General features: G+C 47.1%; 1 protein-coding gene across 3 annotated transcripts; it reads left to right on the forward strand.

Annotated features, from left to right (window-relative positions):
• Positions 1–6587: 6587 nt before the first annotated feature.
• On the forward strand, positions 6588–18431 carry dek (DEK proto-oncogene). 3 transcript variants are annotated; one of them, XM_085366042.1, is made up of 12 exons: positions 6588–6648; positions 7452–7605; positions 7692–7790; positions 7880–7989; positions 8434–8528; positions 9237–9366; positions 9452–9751; positions 9839–9961; positions 15505–15589; positions 16026–16168; positions 16544–16612; positions 17966–18431. In XM_085366042.1, exons 2-12 carry the CDS (start codon positions 7482–7484, stop codon positions 17975–17977), a joined length of 1290 nt encoding a protein of 429 aa, XP_085222168.1. In that variant the 5' UTR covers positions 6588–6648; positions 7452–7481; the 3' UTR covers positions 17978–18431. The 3 variants fall into 3 exon arrangements, with proteins under 3 accessions (XP_085222168.1, XP_085222169.1, XP_085222170.1); XM_085366043.1 differs by having other exon boundaries at positions 9452–9745; XM_085366044.1 differs by lacking the exon at positions 16544–16612.
• The last annotated feature ends 1807 nt before the right edge of the window (positions 18432–20238 follow it).

Genomic DNA, 20238 nt, shown 5'->3' on the forward strand with positions numbered 1-20238 from the left:
TATCAGGACTGAGTATCATGGCTGAGTATCAGGACTGAGTATCAGGACTGAGTATCATGGCTGAGTATCGTGGCTGAGTATCATGGCTGAGTATCAGGACTAAGTATCAGGATTGAGTATCATGGCTGAGTATCATGGCTGAGTATCAGGACTGAGTATCATGGATGAGTATCGTGGCTGAGTATCAGGACTGAGTATCATGGCTGAGTATCAGGACTAAGTATCAGGATTGAGTATCATGGCTGAGTATCATGGCTGAGTATCAGGACTGAGTATCATGGATGAGTATCATGGCTGAGTATCAGGACTGAGTATCATGGATGAGTATCGTGGCTGAGTATCATGGCTGAGTATCATGGCTGAGTATCAGGACTGAGTATCAGGACTGAGTATCATGGCTGAGTATCAGGACTGAGTATCGTGGCTGAGTATCATGGCTGAGTATCAGGACTGAGTATCGTGGCTGAGTATCAGGACTGAGTATCATGGCTGAGTATCATGGATGAGTATCAGGACTGAGTATCATGGCTGAGTATCAGGACTGAGTATCATGGCTGAGTATCACGGCTGAGTATCAGGACTGAGTATCAGGACTGAGTATCATGGCTGAGTATCATGGCTGAGTATCAGGACTGAGTATCATGGCTGAGTATCAGGACTGAGTATCATGGCTGAATATCGTGGCTGAGTATCAGGACTGAGTATCGTGGCTGAGTATCAGGACTGAGTATCAGGACTGAGTATCGTGGCTCAATATCAGGACTGAGTATCATGGCTGAATATCATGGCTGAGTATCATGACTGAGTATCATGGCTGAGTATCAGGACTGAGTATCATGACTGAGTATCAGGACTGAGTATCGTGGCTGAGTATCATGGCTGAGTATCAGGACTGAGTATCGTGGCTGAGTATCAGGACTGAGTATCGTGGCTGAATATCGTGGCTGAGTATCAGGACTGAGTATCGTGGCTGAGTATCAGGACTGAGTATCAGGACTGAGTATCGTGGCTCAATATCAGGACTGAGTATCATGGCTGAATATCATGGCTGAGTATCATGACTGAGTATCAGGACTGAGTATCATGGCTGAGTATCAGGACTGAGTATCAGGACTGAGTATCATGGATGAGTATCAGGACTGAGTATCATGGCTGAATATCATGGCTGAGTATCAGGACTGAGTATCATGGCTGAGTATCAGGACTGAGTATCGTGGCTGAGTATCAGGACTGAGTATCAGGACTGAGTATCATGGCTGAGTATCATGGCTGAGTATCAGGACTGAGTATCATGGCTGAGTATCATGGCTGAGTATCATGGATGAGTATCAGGACTGAGTATCATGGCTGAATATCAGGACTGAGTATCATGGCTGAATATCGTGGCTGAGTATCAGGACTGAGTATCAGGACTGAGTATCGTGGCTGAGTATCAGGACTGAGTATCAGGACTGAGTATCGTGGCTGAGTATCATGGCTGAGTATCAGGACTGAGTATCGTGGCTGAGTATCAGGACTGAGTATCATGGCTGAGTATCAGGACTGAGTATCAGGACTGAGTATCATGACTGAGTATCAGGACTGAGTATCATGGCTGAGTATCATGGCTGAGTATCAGGACTGAGTATCATGGCTGAGTATCAGGACTGAGTATCAGGACTGAGTATCATGGCTGAGTATCGTGGCTGAGTATCATGGCTGAGTATCGTGGATGAGTATCATGGCTGAGTATCAGGACTGAGTATCGTGGCTGAGTATCAGGACTGAGTATCATGGCTGAGTATCATGGCTGAGTATCAGGACTGAGTATCATGGCTGAGTATCATGGCTGAGTATCAGGACTAAGTATCAGGATTGAGTATCATGGCTGAGTATCATGGCTGAGTATCAGGACTGAGTATCATGGCTGAGTATCGTGGCTGAGTATCATGGCTGAGTATCAGGACTGAGTATCGTGGCTGAGTATCAGGACTGAGTATCATGACTGAGTATCAGGACTGAGTATCATGGATGAATATCAGGACTGAGTATCGTGGCTGAGTATCAGGACTGAGTATCATGGCTGAGTATCAGGACTGAGTATCGTGGCTGAGTATCAGGACTGAGTATCAGGACTAAGTATCAGGATTGAGTATCATGGCTGAGTATCATGGCTGAGTATCAGGACTGAGTATCATGGATGAGTATCGTGGCTGAGTATCAGGACTGAGTATCATGGCTGAGTATCGTGACTGAGTATCATGGCTGAGTATCAGGACTGAGTATCAGGACTGAGTATCGTCGCTGACTATCAGGACTGAGTATCAGGATTGACTATCATGGCTGAGTATCATGGCTGAGTATCAGGACTGAGTATCATGGCTGAGTATCAGGACTGAGTATCAGGACTGAGTATCATGGCTGAGTATCATGGCTGAGTATCAGGACTGAGTATCATGGCTGAGTATCATGGCTGAGTATCAGGACTGAGTATCAGGACTGAGTATCATGACTGAGTATCAGGACTGAGTATCATGGCTGAGTATCATGGCTGAGTATCAGGACTGAGTATCATGGCTGAGTATCAGGACTGAGTATCAGGACTGAGTATCATGGCTGAGTATCGTGGCTGAGTATCATGGCTGAGTATCGTGGATGAGTATCATGGCTGAGTATCAGGACTGAGTATCGTGGCTGAGTATCAGGACTGAGTATCATGGCTGAGTATCATGGCTGAGTATCAGGACTGAGTATCATGGCTGAGTATCATGGCTGAGTATCAGGACTAAGTATCAGGATTGAGTATCATGGCTGAGTATCATGGCTGAGTATCAGGACTGAGTATCATGGCTGAGTATCGTGGCTGAGTATCATGGCTGAGTATCAGGACTGAGTATCGTGGCTGAGTATCAGGACTGAGTATCATGACTGAGTATCAGGACTGAGTATCATGGATGAATATCAGGACTGAGTATCGTGGCTGAGTATCAGGACTGAGTATCATGGCTGAGTATCAGGACTGAGTATCGTGGCTGAGTATCAGGACTGAGTATCAGGACTAAGTATCAGGATTGAGTATCATGGCTGAGTATCATGGCTGAGTATCAGGACTGAGTATCATGGATGAGTATCGTGGCTGAGTATCAGGACTGAGTATCATGGCTGAGTATCGTGACTGAGTATCATGGCTGAGTATCAGGACTGAGTATCAGGACTGAGTATCGTCGCTGACTATCAGGACTGAGTATCAGGATTGACTATCATGGCTGAGTATCATGGCTGAGTATCAGGACTGAGTATCAGGACTGAGTATCATGGAAACATGAAGAAAACAAATGATCTGTGCAGATTACAGCTGTTGTTTCAGGACAAACTGTGAGGTCGTACTTCAGGATGGTTAAAGGAAGAACGTGATTTGTGTTTCAGCTCAAAGACGCAGGATGGTGATCAGCGTGAGAACGCTGCACAGACACTGCAGAAGCTGCTCACACAGGAAATCGTGGAACAGTGGATTTGAACAGCTGTGAGGTCATCGAGGGCCTGGAGCAGTAAGAGGACGGGTGTTGTATCGCAGGACGGCTGATCGGTTTGTTGCACTGACTCATTATTATGTTTTTCTTAATTTGGCCCTGAAACTCTTTGTTGTTTATAGACTAGATTCGCGCATTCAGCTCATATATTCAGTGTTAAAATAATTATTATAGGTAAAAACAGTCTACCTCGAACACGAAGCATAAAGAATGTGTACTCACCGTTTCAGGTGTAAAACACTCGGCTGGGCTCACACGTGTTTGCTGGCTTTATAAGTCAAAGTGGCATTTACATAAAGTTTTATTTCTTAATCATTCTCGGTGTGCTTCACTCTGACACCACGAGGCTTCCGTCAGTAACAAATCTGCCTGCAGTGTAATCTGATTACTTCATTCCCTGCAGGCAGAATTCATGTTTTTTACAGTTTTGCTTTGAATTCTGATTGGACAGTTGACTCTGCCCACTGTGTGGGGTGAAGAGGAAAAGGCGGAGCAGCAACCACCCTGTTCCCGTCCACAGAGATGAAGACAAACATCCAAAGTGTGAAACTTGATAATAACGAGAGCGAGCTGGTGTGCAGCCATACGCGGCATTAATCACCCTCCATACAGGACGCCCCTCTCTCTGAGATGCTGCTGCTGTTGCTAGGCAACAGTGCGACTGAGCCCGAGAATAAAAATGTGCTCCACTTTTGTGAGCCTCACAGACGCTGCTGCCACAGCGCCACCATGTGTCCGGCCTGGAAATGACCTGCATAGCAAATTCAAAAGTGTTAAATATGTTGGTGTTCGTACTTTAATTTGACAGTTACAGTCTTTAGACGTAAGTCTGAGGTGTAAAATAATACTGTTAAAATCGAGTGTTTCTATATCAAATCTGGAGGCGTTACAATGGAAGCGTGAACTCTTGACCTCTGAACTCTGAACTCCTAAAGGGTCGACATCCCTGCAGAGTTTTGTGCACACGGTTTTGGTCAAAATGAAACAGACTGTTTTATATGTAGTTCAGCATTAACTGTTGTCTGTGTTCTTCGGTTGTTTGAGAGAGCACCATGTTAACAAACCTGTTCTGATATTGGCTTTAAATATGGGCAATGGATTCGTATCTGGAACTGTCTTTTGGGAAAATACAAACCACGTGTTACTCAGAAATTATTCTTTTTTTTTTTTGTACTGTGCTGCAATTAATTAGTACACAATTAACTTTTATTGACTCTGCACACAGGATATGCTTGGGAAGGTGGGATATGGGGGGAGTTGGAGCTCCACAAAGTGATTAAGGGAGGACGTTCATATTGTACTGAAGAAAAGAGTAATGAGCGTGCTGTTTGCACTGCCAGCTCACATATGTCCCTTTGATAAACAATATTCTAATGAAAGTCAGAGCATGTACACTGGTGCACAGTTCAAAACAAAGGTTATTCAGAAAAACATGGCCTCTTTTTAATAAACGTTTGTTTCCAAAGGAATTTGTAAAATTTCAGAAGTTTTACAATGAATTGGAAGATAACTCCGATGTAGTTAAAATAAAACACTCTGTGAGAGTTAATATATAAACTCTTAACACCTAGTTAGCATTAACAAGTGTTAAATGATCAACTCCAGACAGATTTGGGATTTAACACTAAATCAGAGTTAAAAACTCTCCAAAAAGAGTTAAATTAACGCTCATGGTGTGGACCCATATAGACGCTTTAATGTTGAAATCAAATCTGTCAGTGTTAACTTGGGCATGCTGGGTTTGCTGTGTGCTGATGGTTTCATGTCATGAAGCTGCAGACTGAGCGTGCTCACAGTCACGGTTTTAATTTGAAACTCTTCGCATACATTTCCTGTCAGGACTGACAGACGGTGGCGCTGCAGAGCCCTCGTCTTTCTGGGCCATAAAAAGTTCCAGTTCGTAATTTGTGCTGCTGTGAGGAAAAGGAGGGAGGGGAAATGATTAAAGGCACTTTTTATTTTCAGACGTGTTGTTGTTTTTAAATGATTCAGATTCATTCTTGGACTCGTTTACAGCAGCTTTGTGTCGGCCTGAGAGGTTCCTGTTTTGGGGTCCTGATCTCTGTTTTTAGGTTCTGGTTCCTCTTTTGGGTTCTGGTTCTTTTTACTCTTATAGCCTGTCAAGTCTTTCCCTCCTCTGTAAGGTGGCCCCGCCCAATCTGTCCTCACCTGCTGTGATAGTGCTCACCTGTGCTCTGTCGTTCGTGTGTTTAAATCGTATTAAATTAATCCAATTTGATTAATTTTTATTGCTTAAAATGATCAGACTGTGTGACGTCGGCAGTGTCAAAGCTGCTGCGATGGTTCACATCATGTGATGTGATTCACGGCGTCCTGCAGTCAACGGTTCGACCCTCCAACCTGCCGGGGATCGAACAGTACAGGGAAGCGGGGCAGCTGTGACAGATGTGGAGCTACCAGCTGAAACTATCCTCCATTATTCCGATCGGCGTTGCATTTTCATTAAAGCGAATTCCTTTTGGTTCGGTTAAGCCAGACTTTGTCCTCCTGGTTTCGTTTGGTCTGCATGAGTTACTTTCATGAAGACGTTTGAATGTTTCTGTCACTTTTGTAATTCATTTTTGATGCTGGGGGTAAAAGTCAGACAGCGACAGTAATAAACGACCCGAGACAAACTTTTATCCTTATTAAATATAATAAATGTGAGATAAACGCAGTTTCGCTCTCATGAGGTGACATCTTTGTCTCCTTTGAGGCAGTAATCCATCATTTCATTACCAGCAGGACGAACATTAACAGCAGTATATTTGTTTTTGTTGATTTAGTCTTTGAGGTGTTCAGCACTTGTAGTTTTTATAAATAAGGAGTCTTGCTTTGTTCTTTTTATTTCATTTCTTCGATTGAAATGTTTTTCTCCTTTTTATTGCAGTTTTAGTTGATCGTTGTCTTAATCCTTTTTTTCCTGCCTGTAGTACTGCAGTGTGAACACAGGGGGCGGCAACGCGACGTCACCCGGGTTCGCTTCCCTTTAAGTACGCAACGGGTTTTACGTCATCGGAGAGAGATCCAATCGGTGGTCGCCTGCGCATGAGTCCCCGCCCCGTAGAGAAACCGCCATTACAAAATCAAAAACAGAGCTGACAGGTGATCGGCGGCTCGCGCGCAGTTTCGGGAGCAGGTGAGTGTTTCTCAGCTGTTGATCCACTGTTTCTCCGCGGGATTCCGGAGGCTCGTGTGCGGCTGCTCCGGGCCGGTTTATCGGCGGGTTATGGCTCGGTGACTGTTGAGCGACTAACGGCGGCGTTAGCACGCGGTGCTAGCTGCAGCCGTCCGCCGATAAACGGTAACGGCAGGTTCACGTTTTCCATTCACTTGCGGACCGTCTGCGCACAGGTGACCGCCAGGTCAGCGGGCTCGGCGGCGAGGAGGGAGGAAGCTGCCGGGTAGCGCTCAGCCTGTTAGCTAACTGCGCGCCAAGAATCCGCAAAGAGCGAAGAAACAAACAAAAGCCCGCAAAAACCCCCCAGAGTCAAACCTGAGTGTTCCACACGAGCGCCTGCGCACACACCTGCCCGCGTTTCATTCAGCGAACATTCACAGTAAAGTTAAACTGGGCTCCAGGCATTGATGGCTAGCACCCGCGCTGCCAGACTCGGTTCAGAATTCAGCAGATTTTACAAAGAGACGCACCTGCCAGGTAAAACAGGAGTGACAGATTGCAAGTGCCAACGTGATGGAGTCAGCGGACCTTTCGGCTCATGTCTCCACTCACTGTGTGTTAGTTTCTTCTCTCTGGGTTTGATTTTGATGCAGATGCTCTGACTGCTCAAAGAAAACTTGGGCATGTCTTCAGTTACACACATGGCAGCACACACCTCTCACAGCCTCATGTGTGTGATGGCAGTGTACTGCTTCTGATTAGTCCGGGAGGAAGAATCCTGACCACATGCCCGCTGGTGTGTGTTTGTTTCTTGCCCCTAGGATTCGTGGAGTGTCGGCAACAGGTCAGACATGAGTGACGCAGCGGAGGAGGCAATGGACAGCTCCGCGGTGTCTGAGGAGGAGGTGGAGGACCAGCAGGAACTGTCACAGGAGGACCAGACGAGTCCCAATAAAAGAGGCTCCAAAATCTCAGGTAACGGGGATCAGACGGCGTGAGGGGGTCGGGCCTGTGGGCTGGCTCAGACCAGTGATTTATGTTTGAGTTTGTTTTGGTCGCAGTTGTGGGAGAAATCATCGAAGGGAAACGGGCAAAGAAGACTGTGGAGAGGCTCGACTTCCAGGTGCCGAAACAAAGAGAGAAGCTCAAGATCGGAGACGGTGAGCGACGACGGGCCGTGGCCTCCACTGGTCTCAGCGTGACGTGTATGTGTCTGAACACTGCTGCTGTTCGTCTCTGTCGTTTTCAGGCAGCGGCGATAAATTGGGAGACATTCCTCGCACCAGCTACCAAATCACCAAGATGAAGCCGGCTGACCTGAAACCTCTGCACGCCATCCTGTTCGACAGACCTGGGAAGGTGGGAACGTTTAAACACACAAAACAGAAATCGGTTTTAAAAGCCAGATTACTCAGAGTAAATCCCGCTGAGGGGGTTCTACTTCCTGCCACCTGCTGCTGTATCTGAGAGGACCTCTGCCCACGAGTTGGCAGCAAACACGTTCGCGCTGTGTTTCAGTCAGTGTGGTCCAAACTGAAACTGCCGACTGTGAGAGAAACTTTTTAGTTCTGAAACAAATAAAGATGTCTGAGCGGGAATGTCCGTGTGGGTCAGATCCTCTAAACGCAGGACAAAGGAGACGTGAACAAAACCGTAACGACGATCTCTGCATCGGTGAAACGTCCGGTCTGCTGCCGAGCAGCGTGCGCGCCCTGAGGGGACGTGGCCCCACGGCGCTCTGACCTGTGTGCTGACCGTGTCAGGTGATCGGGCTGACTCTGAGCGCTGTTCCTTCTTTTTCAGATGGCGTTGATAAAGAAGAACCTGCGGCTGTTCAACGGCTTCGCCTTTGATGCCGACAGCGAGCAGTTTGCCAAAAAACGGGAAAAGCTTCTCAAGTAAGTGTGCGCTCAGTATTTCCATGACGGTAACCTACAGACAGAAGGTCAGAGGTCACGCAGCGCTCGGTGCGTTTACGGGAGGTGGGGATTCGTGTGCTTGGGCGGGACGCCCCACGGATAATGCCGTTTAAACGACCTGCTGACCTTCATTCAAACAAAGGGTTGCTGGTTCGATTCCAGCTGGAGACGTGATTTATGAGTTTAAAACTACCAAATCAAACACGGAGTCTCAGACACGTGACCTGTGACTTATCACCTGATCCGTGTGTCCACAAAGCTCCATCCATCCTCTGGGGGGGCGGAGCCTATCCCCAGTAACCATTGGGTGAGAGGCAGAGTACACCTGGACAGGTCGCCAGTCTGACAGGGCGTTTTTATTACCACGTCATATCAAACATGAATACGTGATGTATTACTGCAGTACTACCACTGTACCCCCCAGTGATGACTACAGAGGAGTCCACAGAGTAGACTCCTGCTCTGCGTCACACCATCCTCAGCAAACACCCACTCGGACGTCTTCAGCTGCGTGTCTGAGCGCGCTCAGAGCCGGGGAGCCGTCGCATGGAGCGGTGACCTCTGAGCGTCGGACTTTAACGCGGCGGGCAGCGAGATCGATTAAAAACCTTTTGCCGTGTTCGTGAAACCTTCATCTGTCCACGATGAAGCTCGTTCTCTGGCTAACCGCTGACTCTCTCCGTGCAGGAACTCAAACTTCACAAACAGCAAGCTGAAGGTGGTCTGCAGCGTGCTGGATCTGGAGAAGAAAGGAACCCACTCGGACCTGGTGGACCGAATCCTGACCTTCCTCACTGCACCGAAGAACAGTGGCAAGGTGAGCTGAGCTACCTGTGGCGCCGAGACTCTCCTGGACCTGAGCTTTTCAGTTTTTATTAAACGTGTCCTCTGACCTTCGGCAGCGGCTGCTAGTGAAGAAGAAGAGGAAATCGAAGAAGAAGCTGTCGGGCGACGACCCGATGGTGAAGAAGAAGAACAAAACCAAAACCGCCAGCTCGTCGTCCAGCCCCAAGAAGTCCAAAACAGGAAGCAAGTCCAAAGCCATCGTCATGGACTCGAGCAGCGACGAAGACGACGATGAGGAAGACGAGAAGGCGGGAGCTTCGGCGGAGGCGGAAGGATCAGACGCTGAGGAAAAACCGTCAGAGAAAGAGGAGGAGGAGCAGTCTGACAAGTCTGAGGAGTCTGCGGAGGAGGTGGTGGTGAGCACAGAGTGAAGCAGGTGGAGCAGAAGATGATCAGCTGACAGGAAACGGTCTGACCTGTGTGTGTGTGTGTGTGTGTTCCAGTCCAAGTCCAGCAGAGGGAGTAAGCGAGCACGGACACCAGCGAAGAAGACGGGTCTTCCCAAAAAGCGATCAAAGAAGGAAGTTTCAGATGAGTCTGAGTCGGACAGCGATGCAGATGAGAAGGTAAACACGCGAGCAGAGCGATATGGCCAAAAATATGTATCATGATATAAATTTGAAAATTTGCGATAACGATATAACTGACGATGTAATTGATGCGAGACAAAATACAACTCCACAACTTTACTAGTGCAAAACCCCATCCATTTATTTTCACTTAAACAAGAAGCTGTTTTATGTACATTAAAGCTATATAAACATTTAACAGTGCAAATGCAAATTCTTTGCTGAAAGTTTAACCAAAAGGCATTTCCAGTAGAAATGGGCTGACATATCCTGAGCATAACCATGTATAATATCCACTGAAGTTAAAAAGAGGAGCTTTGCAACATTAAACTGCAGTGAGCCAAATAAAAAAGTCAAATATGTATTTTTCGGACCATAAGGTGCACGGGATTATAAGGCACATCAAGGGAAACAAAGCAGTCAGATAAATCAAACTTTATTCAACTCATTCTTTTTTTTTAAAGTGTGCGTGTTAGTCCCCATAGGGAAATAGTTCCTCTGCATTTAACCCATTCACCCAGTGAAGCAGTGGGCAGCCACCAGTGCAGCGCCCGGGGAGCAGTGTGTAGGGATGGTACCTTGCTCAGGGGTACCTCAGGGTAGCCGTTCAGTGGAGTCGAACCCCCGACCTTCCGATCATGGGGCCACCACTCTACCTACTGAGCTATCCCTGCCCCTTCTTTTTTTTTTCTTCTTGCTTCCTCCACTTCTGGAGGATCGTGGCTCAAGAGTTGGGAGTTTGTCTTGTAATCAGAAGGTGGCCGGTTTGAGCCCCGGCTCGGACAGTCTCGGTCGTTGTGTCCTTGGGCAATTTTAATCTCGTTGGTTGGATCTTAGACTTCTTAACTGATAGATCACAGTGTGTGAGAATAAACGGCTGTTTTTCCAAACAGCTGAACTCTTCCACTGGCTCACCACAAGGTTGCTGTCTCTCTCCTCTTTTGTATATTTTGTACACTAATGACTGTCGCAGTACACAGGCCAACAGGCATTTCATCAAATATGCAGATGACACAGTCATTGTAAGCCTCCTTCATGGTGAAGAGGATTCCCATGGGCCTGTTGTGGAGGAGTTTGTTTCATGGTGTGATCAGTCCTTCTTAAAGATCAACACCTTGAAAACCAAGGACATGGTTATAGATTTCAGGAAGTCATCCCCTCATCCTGCGCTTACAGTGGTAAATGGTGCAGCCATTGAAATGGTGGATAGTTACAAGTACTTGGGGGTTGTTCTTGATAAGACTCTGTCCTTTGAGTCACATCTTGCTGCTACAGTGAAAAAGGCCCAACAAAGACTTTTTAAGGAGGTTGAGAGGTTTTAATGTTTCATCTGAAATGATGACTCTCTTTTATAAAAGTTTTATTGAATCTGTTTTAACTTTCTGTATCATTGCTTGGTACGGTAATATGTCCCTGAATAATAAGACCAGACTTAACAATCTGGTTAAAGTGGCGGGCAAGATTTCAGGGAGGTCTCAGGTCCAGCTTGTGGACTTTTATGACAGGCAGGTGCTGAGGAAGGCAACTTCTGTCCTGTTGTGCTCAGATCATCCTCTCTTTAACGATTTTCAACTGCTTCCATCAGGTCGTCGTTATAAAATGACTGCAGTGAAGACAAAGCGACACAAATTGTCGTTTGTACCTAGTGCTATTATCTTAATTAACAACACTAAATTGTAAGTGTTGTTGCCATTGCACATTGCACTTTTTTCGATGGAAAATCTAGGTTGTTTTATCAGGCTTATATTATATTATAGAATTTTTTTAATGAGTGTACGTGATGTGTTGGTTGTATGTTTGTTTGTTTTGACATACTGCGAATCAATTTCCCATCAGGGACAATAAAGTTACCATTGACCATTGACTGTCTGTGAAGGTTCTCAGTCATCGTAGTCAAAGGAGCTTGGAAAGAAAAGCGTCTGGACTTCTTTAAGTTGCTTGAAGACGTTTCACCTTCATCCGAGAAGCTTCTTCAGTTCTAAGGTCAAATGGTGGAGAGTCCCAGATATAAACCTAGTGGGAGTTTCCCCCCACAGAGGGACAAAAGGACCCCCTGATGATCCTCTAATCGCCTGAGCCAAGGTGGGAAACTGGGTGTGGGTCCCAATCAGCCAGAGTTTCGGGTGAGCTCATTGTGAAACCTGGCCCCACCTTATCATGTGAATTCCTGAGGTCAGATGGTCCAGGATGTGAGTGGGCGTTAAGGCGTCTGGGAAGGGATCTCAAAACTGGATTATAGATGGCAGAGAGTTGGTGTCGTAAACCCCGCCTCTGTTCAAAGATGGTCGCTCACAGTGGACATAGATGCTTCTTTCATCTATGTCCACGCAACTAGGGATGGGTATCGAAAACCGGTTCTTGTTGAGAACCGGTTCCCACTGTTTCAGTTCCTTGGAATTGTTTGCCATTTTTGCAAACGATTCTCTTATCGATTCCAGTCGCCCCGAATGATGTCACCACGTTGCGGAGCGTCATTTACCTGGCAGGAAACACGGCGGCTCAAACGCTCAAAAGTTTGGTTACACTTTACGAGAACGGATGACAACAGGGCAACTTGCAATACTTGCAAAGTAGAGATTTCATTTAAGGGAGGAAACACTACGAATATGCAAAAAACACGCGATGACCTTACATGAATGTCGTGTTTTTAATTCCGCTCCGGACTCGTGAATCTCAGCCCAGCAGCAGCGGTAACGTTTGCACGTCCTCTCCCGTTAATGCGGCAGGTAAATAATCAACTAACATATTATGTTAGCGCGATCTGCCTTATTACAAACCTGCCATTACTGTGCATTTAGTGACCATGATGAGACAGACAGAGTCTGGCTCAGATGCTGCCAGTTCTCGCTGCAGTCTGCCGGTAGCGTCTCCTTTCAGGCAGGATAGACGAACGTCACCGAGCAGTGACTCAGTTTGTGGTCAAAGGCTTGCACCCGTTTGCCACAGCAGATGATTTTCAGTAAGTGAATGTGTTTAATTGTAGGCAGGGACATTACTGGATATTCTTGTGTTATTGCTACAGAAGAATATTTATTTTATTATTTTACATTTACAATGTTTTTTCCCGGGGACCCTGTGACACCCCATTGAAGAGCCGCAGGCTGGATCTCTTAAGATCTCACTGCTGGGTTTGTAAGGCCATGTTACTCCTAAATTTCTATCTTGTTCAAAGAGAAGATATAAAACAAAGTTCTGAGCTAATCGACCTTAGTGTTCTCCTTTTTAAAAAGAATCGATAAGAGAATCGAAAATGGAATCGAATCGTGAAAATCTTATCAATACCCATCCCTAGATGCAACAACATTGTCATCCCCTATGTAGCCGGTGTATCAGAGAAACTCAGGAGAGTTTTCTCCAAGCACAACATCCCAGTGTATTTCAGACCCAGCAACACACTCAGACAGAAACTGGTTCACCCGAAAGACAAAACGCCAAAACACAAACTTAACAATGTGGTGTATGCTGTACAGTGCAGCGAGGAATGCCCAGACCTCTACATCAGAGAGACCAAACAGCCACTTCACAAGCGCATGGCACAACACAGAAGAGCCACCTCCACAGGACAAGACTCAGCAGTCCATCTGCATCTAAAGGTCAAAGGTCACTCTCTCGAGGATGCCAATGTTCACATTTTGGACAGAGAGGACAGATGGTTTGAAAGAGGAGTGAAAGAAGCCATCTATGTCCACTGTGAGCGACCATCTTTGAACAGAGGCGGGGTTTACGACACCAACTCTCTGCCATCTATAATCCAGTTTTGAGATCCTTCCCAGACGCCTTAACGCGCACTCACATCCTGGGCCATCTGACCTCAGGAATTCACATGATAAGGTGGGGCCAGGTTTCACAATGAGCTCACCCAAAACTCTGGCTGATTGGGACCCACGCCCAGTTTCACACCTTGGGTCATGTGATTAGAGGATCATCAGGGGGTCCTTTTGTCCCTCTGTGGGGGGAAACTCCCACTAGGTTTATATCTGGGACTCTCCACCATTTGACCTTAGAACTGAAGAAGCTTCTCGGATGAGAGGTGAAACGTCTTCAAGCAACGTAAAGAAGTCCAGACGCTTTTCTTTGCAAGCTCCTTTGACTTGGGCAAGACTCTTCACCCGTTGCCTACTGGTGGTGGTCAGAAGGGCCGATGGCGCGATATGGCAGCCTCACTTCTGTCAGTCTGCCCCGGGTTCTGGCTACAACTGTAGCTGCCTCCACCCGTGTGTGACTGTGTGTTGGGATGACTGGGTGTGTAAAGCGCTTTGGGGTCTCTAGGCGGGACTAGTGAAAGCACTATACAAATACAGGCCATTTACCATTTCTGTAACATTGATTTATTAATGTTGAATTCTCTCGCAGCTGCTCTGTTCCCACGTTGTTGCAGTATATTAATGACTAACCTCGTATTGTGGATGGATTATCTCAGTTGTTCTCCTGATGAGTTTGGTCCTTTTACAGCATCCTGCTATGCGATTGCATTTGTCTCTAACCATCAGGAACCCTCACGTTAACTTTTATCGAGTGGGAAAAAGTTAGCGTTCATCCTCCAGCTTCAGTGTTTATGTTATGCTAACATAGCTGTGTCGCTAGCATTCGTATATCATTATATAGCAGCTAGCCCAACTTCAGTAACCCTACAAACGTCACTGCTGTTTAGCTTTCTGTCTTCATTTATGTTGGAAGTGACAGCAGAGCTGTACGTTTGAATTTTTTCAGAAATCTCTGTCAGAACATGCTATATCATGTTTAGGTAACTAGCAAAACTAGCGAGCTAACTTCCTGCTAACTTCTAACTCAGTTAAATGTAATGAATCCTGTTTTCATGGATGCCTGGATGTTAAACTTCATAGTTCCACCTGGTAAAGCAGCAACACTGATCATTTTATTAAAGGTGAAAGAATTTAGACCGTTTTTAACTCTCAGTGATGTTTGTTTGACTTCGGGACCTTAAAGGACTGAGTTTAGGACCCATATTACTCCCAGATTTACGAGCACCTTAGTCCAACACTGTAATGCAAGTTTGATTCACAATTTATTGTCAATCAAATTCATTCATTGACGCAGCTGAAGCTTCCTCACGTTACAAACACGTCTTCATCCAGATGCAGGCTGATGTTCCCGGAAACCACCGCCTGGACCACATCCTCCTCCAGCAGCTCTCTGTGACCATCCTCTCGCTCTGCAGAGTCGATGATGGCGGCTGTAACAGCCATAATAGTGCGGTGTCTCCTTAAGACAGCCTAATTTGATGTTTAGTGATGTCACGGGTGCCCTCTGTAGAGTGTGGGAGAAGCGTGCTCGCACACCTCATGTGTTTACCTCATTAACTCAACGTAACGTTACAGGTTGTATGAACTCTGCTCGCTTCATGTATGATGAGACAGCAGCCGTTCAGTCGGGCTTGTAAGGTTGGCGTTTATTAAAGGACAAACACTGTGGAATTCCCACTGCCACTATGGTCGCAAGCTTTTGACTGTCCTGCTGAGTGTGTCGGCTGCCTCTAACCACTGAATACAGCCCACGTTACATGATGATTTCTTTTCCAGCCCAGGAAGAAGAAAGCCGCTGCAGCCAAACCTGCGGCCAAGACGAAGAAGGCGGACAGCAGCAGCCACCGCAGGAACAACACAGGTGAGCTCGTCTCATCGATCAGTGTGACCTGTGATCAGAGGTCTGCGGCGTCACGCTCATGTTGATCCCAGGTGTGGGTCCGACCCAGGTAGCTCAAAGTTTAACGCCCAGTTTGCAGGTAAAAACCATAAATTTATGTTTCACAGCGAAGTGCTCACTGAGACTTTAGGTGACAACCGTTAACCTTGTTACCAAAATAAGAGCCCTCAGAAACGAGGCAGCTGAAGGTGTGACGAAGACTTCCTGTTCTGATGTTTACCCAGGCTCGTCCAAAACATCCTGATTGGTCAGAATATGAGTCAGTTTAGTTCCTAATGAATTGGCCACTGCGTGTTTCGGAGCGACCTCCACAGTGAGGACGATGATGTCAGAGACCTGGCTGTAAATCTCCTGTTCTTCTTCTTCGTGTGTTTTTCTGCGGCTCGTTGTCGTGCAGCGGAGGACAGCTCGGACGACGACGAGCCGCTGATCAAGATGGTGAAGAAGGGGCCGAGCGACGAGCAGCTGAAGGAGACGGTGCAGAGTCTGCTGAAGGAGGCCAACCTGGAGGAGATGACCATGAAGCAGATCTGCCAGAGGGTCAGTCTCCCTGCTTCTTGTGTTACCATGGTTACAGATGCTGAGCAGTGTGGACAGGTGGGGGCGTCACCCTCAGGCTGCAGCAGCTGTCCAAACATGTGGCTCGAGGGCCCAGAAAAGGCCTGCCCACACACACACACAGTGTCGGTACTCTAACTCTGACATAATGCTCACCCTCACCCTCACCCAACTGTAACTTGGGTGAGACTTTGTCTCAGACTTGTGGGGACGGACACGTTGGTCCCCACAAGTAAACCAGCTGACTGAGGGGGTCAGGGGGGTGCGCGCGTGTGTGTGTGTGCGCGTGCGTGCGTGCATGTGTGTGCGTGTCACAGCTCAGTTTGTCTGACGGTGAGGCGTGACACTCTGTTCCAGGTGTTTGACACGTACCCCGAGCACGACCTGAGCACCAAGAAGGACTTCATCAAACAGACCGTCAAATCTGTGAGTACACACACACACACACACACACACACACACACACACAGTTCTTCCTGATGGTGTGGGGACATTAGTGCAGTGCTTTGCTGTCCACAGTAAAGGGCAGCAGCAGGTCAGAGGCGTGTCTGCCACAGGCTTCATCTCTGAGCAGTCGCTGCATGCTGTGGGTCACATGTTTGTCATTCCTCAAAACAAGTACTCTATTACACAGAATACTCGTTACCTACTCTGTAATTGTCGTCCAACAATATAAACTGAGCTACAGTCGCACACACTGACACGGAGCCCATGACGACACGCACACAAAGAGACTTCAGAGCGGTCGTCACGGTGATTGTGAAACATGAGCAGGTGCAGGCGGGGCTGCAGCCTGACTGCTCACCTGTGTGTTACCTGCTGAAGCTCCAGCCCCGCTCATCAGCCAACAGGAGATCAGCTGATTTATTCCCAGGTTACCGTCCTCCTCGATGTCAGGTTAATATTTACAGGTGAATAGAAACGTGTCAGGTTTGCTTTCTGTTGAGGTGAAATGCTTCTCACATACAGGAAGTTGTAGATTAAAGCCATGCACCAAATCTTTCTTGATAAACCACAATTAACGAGTCTTTTACAAATGACTATAAATACTTGAACATCACAGACATTACGTACAGTATTTAATGACAGCAGGAAGTGTCTGTTGTGGGCTTTTATTGTGAAAGGTAAGGAGGAAAAGGTTTGCTGATGTCCAGTAGGGTCCTCTCAGAGCAGCTTCATCTTGCTGTTTCTTTAAAAACCAAAACAGGAAGCGAGTCGGTGCGTCACCATGTTTATCAAAACCACACATGTTAGAAACCATTTGATTGGCTGCTGCGTGTGGACGCGTTTCTCATTCTGCAGCCACCTGAGCCGCCACCAAAACCCCGCCCTCCTCGCTCGCTGTCACCGTTCGGTCTGCAAACAGGAAGTTCACAAACCGCCGTCATGTGTTGTTTTTCACTTTGTTTCTTTACGTTCATGTACAGAACTGTGCAAAAGTCTTGAGCCTCACAGGAAGAAACGCTGATGAAGGTCTGAGGAACAGGACCTCAGCATTACTGAAGCGGCGTAGCGTCACCCTGCACGTCCTTGCGCTGAGCTGAAGGATCAAACTCTGTATTTACACGTGTGAAATCATACAGCTCTTCTAACACACGTGGGCTCAAGACCATTGCACAGTACTGCAGCCGTTTAACCATCAAAGCACAGACCCTGCCATTTGGTGACCCCGCCTCTGCCACGCGGCGGTGCATCATGGGAACGGCGAGGGTTTGGGGTGCTCTGGTCTCACAGGTGAACCCTGCAGGTGTTCCTCAGCTGTGTTTTCTCTCCTCACAGCTCATCACATGAAGACGGGAAGGGAACGACCTCGGCCAGCAGCTCCTCCCCCCACATCTGCTTTCTCTTTTATATACGTTTTTTTTATTCCTGCGTGGAGCTCTCACGTGAACTCATCACTGTTGTGTCGCCCGCTGTCGAGTCCAGAGCAGAAGCTGTTTGTCTGAGGAACAGGAAGTAAAGAGAGCGTGACTCCGGGAGAGCCGAGCTCTGGACTCTGTCGTAGTCGAAGCTTTTCTCGAGTTTTCTTCTGTTGTTTTGTTCTCGTTTGAATCTTCTGAGATGTGCTGAAAAACTTTGATTAAAATTCTACCTTTTTTCAACAAACTCGTCTCCGAGCGCTTTCTAACCCACCAACTCCTCACAGCCACCAAACAGGAAACGGCAGCCTCAAACTCAGGAACAGGAAGTCTCCACCTGATCATCAGCGCTGCGTGGCGTTAGTTTCAGGGACTTCCTTAAAGCCTGGACATGTTTCAGGGCCGAAGTAATTCCAGAGTCACTAAGAATGAGGAAACACAGAGTGCAGACAGGAGCACCCGAGGAGACCAGTTCATTAACAAACAGAACTGATGCTCAACATTATAACAAGGCTGTGCAAAGTTACTTATGTTGGTAACATCATCAAAGACGAGCGGAGACATGACAGCGATTGTTGTAGAAATCTGAGGACATGGGATTGTTTCGGCAGCAGTAAGTAAGGGATCGTTCAAACCGTGCTTTTCTCTCCTGAAACTAACGGATAACAGGACACCTTTCAGCGTTTGACTCTGAAGCTTACTGTGCAGCGTGCCGACAGTCTGCCGATGTTGTATTGAGATGTTGATGACATGTGAGCAGCGACAACCCTAACCCAGCAATCTGGGCTTTGACCGAACTGCTGAGTGCATACTGTCAGAATCACTTGATGCTCTTCGCTGCCGTTCAGCTCTGCATCTCCAGGTGCAGGAAATGTTCCCGCCTCTCCTCAGGGTTGAAATTTACTGCTCGTGTGTCTGAGTCGGATGCTTACACGCACGCCATCTGCGGGTTGGGGGGGTCCCTGCAACTCAGGGGACACAGGTTTTAGACGTGTCCTTGACCCAACACAGCTGATTTAAATGGCTAAACAACCTCCTTGATGTGTCGTGAAGTTCTCCAGAGACCTGGTAATGGACTAATCATGTGATTCAGGTGTGCTGACCCAGGGTGAGATCTAGAACCTGCAGGATACTGGCCCTTGGAGTTCCCCACCCTGAGTGTTCAATACAAAAATTGTATCCAGAGCTGTGAATATGATCCACTGATCCTCTAACACAGTCTTCATCTGCAGAAGTCTGTGGTTTGCATCCTGCTGTGGTCTAAATACTCACAGATTACATCACCCATCGTGTGATTGTAAAAATCTGGAGCATCAAACATTATTACGGCATCGTTTGGTTTGAATGTTTTAAGTTATTCACGCATGTTAATGGTGGAGCGAGCTCTTTCATTTTCTCTCAGGTCCTTTCTGGGTCTCATCCCGAGGAGATCGTTCCCACACTCACAGCTGTGATTATTTTATTAGCTTTTACTAGACTGAAACACAAACAGCTCCTGCTGCTCACCGGCATTCATCAACGAATCACAGATCACACCGCAGGTAAAGGGACAACCTGAGTGCAGCTGTGGTAGGACGAGAGGAGTCGGGTGACAGGTGATGCTGTGGCTGCGTCCCAATCCAGCGACCGCACGCTTCGTAGTGCGCATTTGTAGACCGATTACGTCACAGCGACGTCTTTCGCTACTCAGGTTATAAGTCACTCAAATAACTTAAAAATGTAATTGTTTGTTTTATTCCACGTTTTATTTGTTCCGGAGTGAATCGGTTTGGATGAGATTAAAGTTATTAGATTAAATTAAACTTTATTAATCCATCGTTGGGTTCCTCCGGGATTTTCACACAGCTGAATAAACGTCAAAGTGTGAGACAGTCGAGAGTCCTGTTATATTTTAGATAGGAAAGAGCAGACGGCCGAATTTATTAAACTCCACCGAGACAGCGGTGACGCTAATCTGAAGGCGAGAACGTCACATTTCACAGCCTCGCACTTCCGGCCTTCTCGGTCTTCGAAGGACCCGGCACACAGACCGCGAAGGCCGGGTCCTTCGAAGGATGCAGCCCGACGCTTTGGGACACTTCTCCAATTCTAAGAGGCCGACAAATGCGTCCTTCATTTCCCCAAATTTGAAGTGTGGTCCGGTGTACACTTCGTGGTCCCATATATCCCACATTTCATAGCGCGGCGGTGGGT

This window comes from Diplotaxodon limnothrissa, linkage group LG11 (assembly GCF_057381915.1).
Source record: "Diplotaxodon limnothrissa isolate DT_005_m linkage group LG11, D_limnothrissa_male_GT1.1, whole genome shotgun sequence".
Classification (NCBI taxonomy): Eukaryota; Metazoa; Chordata; class Actinopteri; order Cichliformes; family Cichlidae; genus Diplotaxodon; species Diplotaxodon limnothrissa.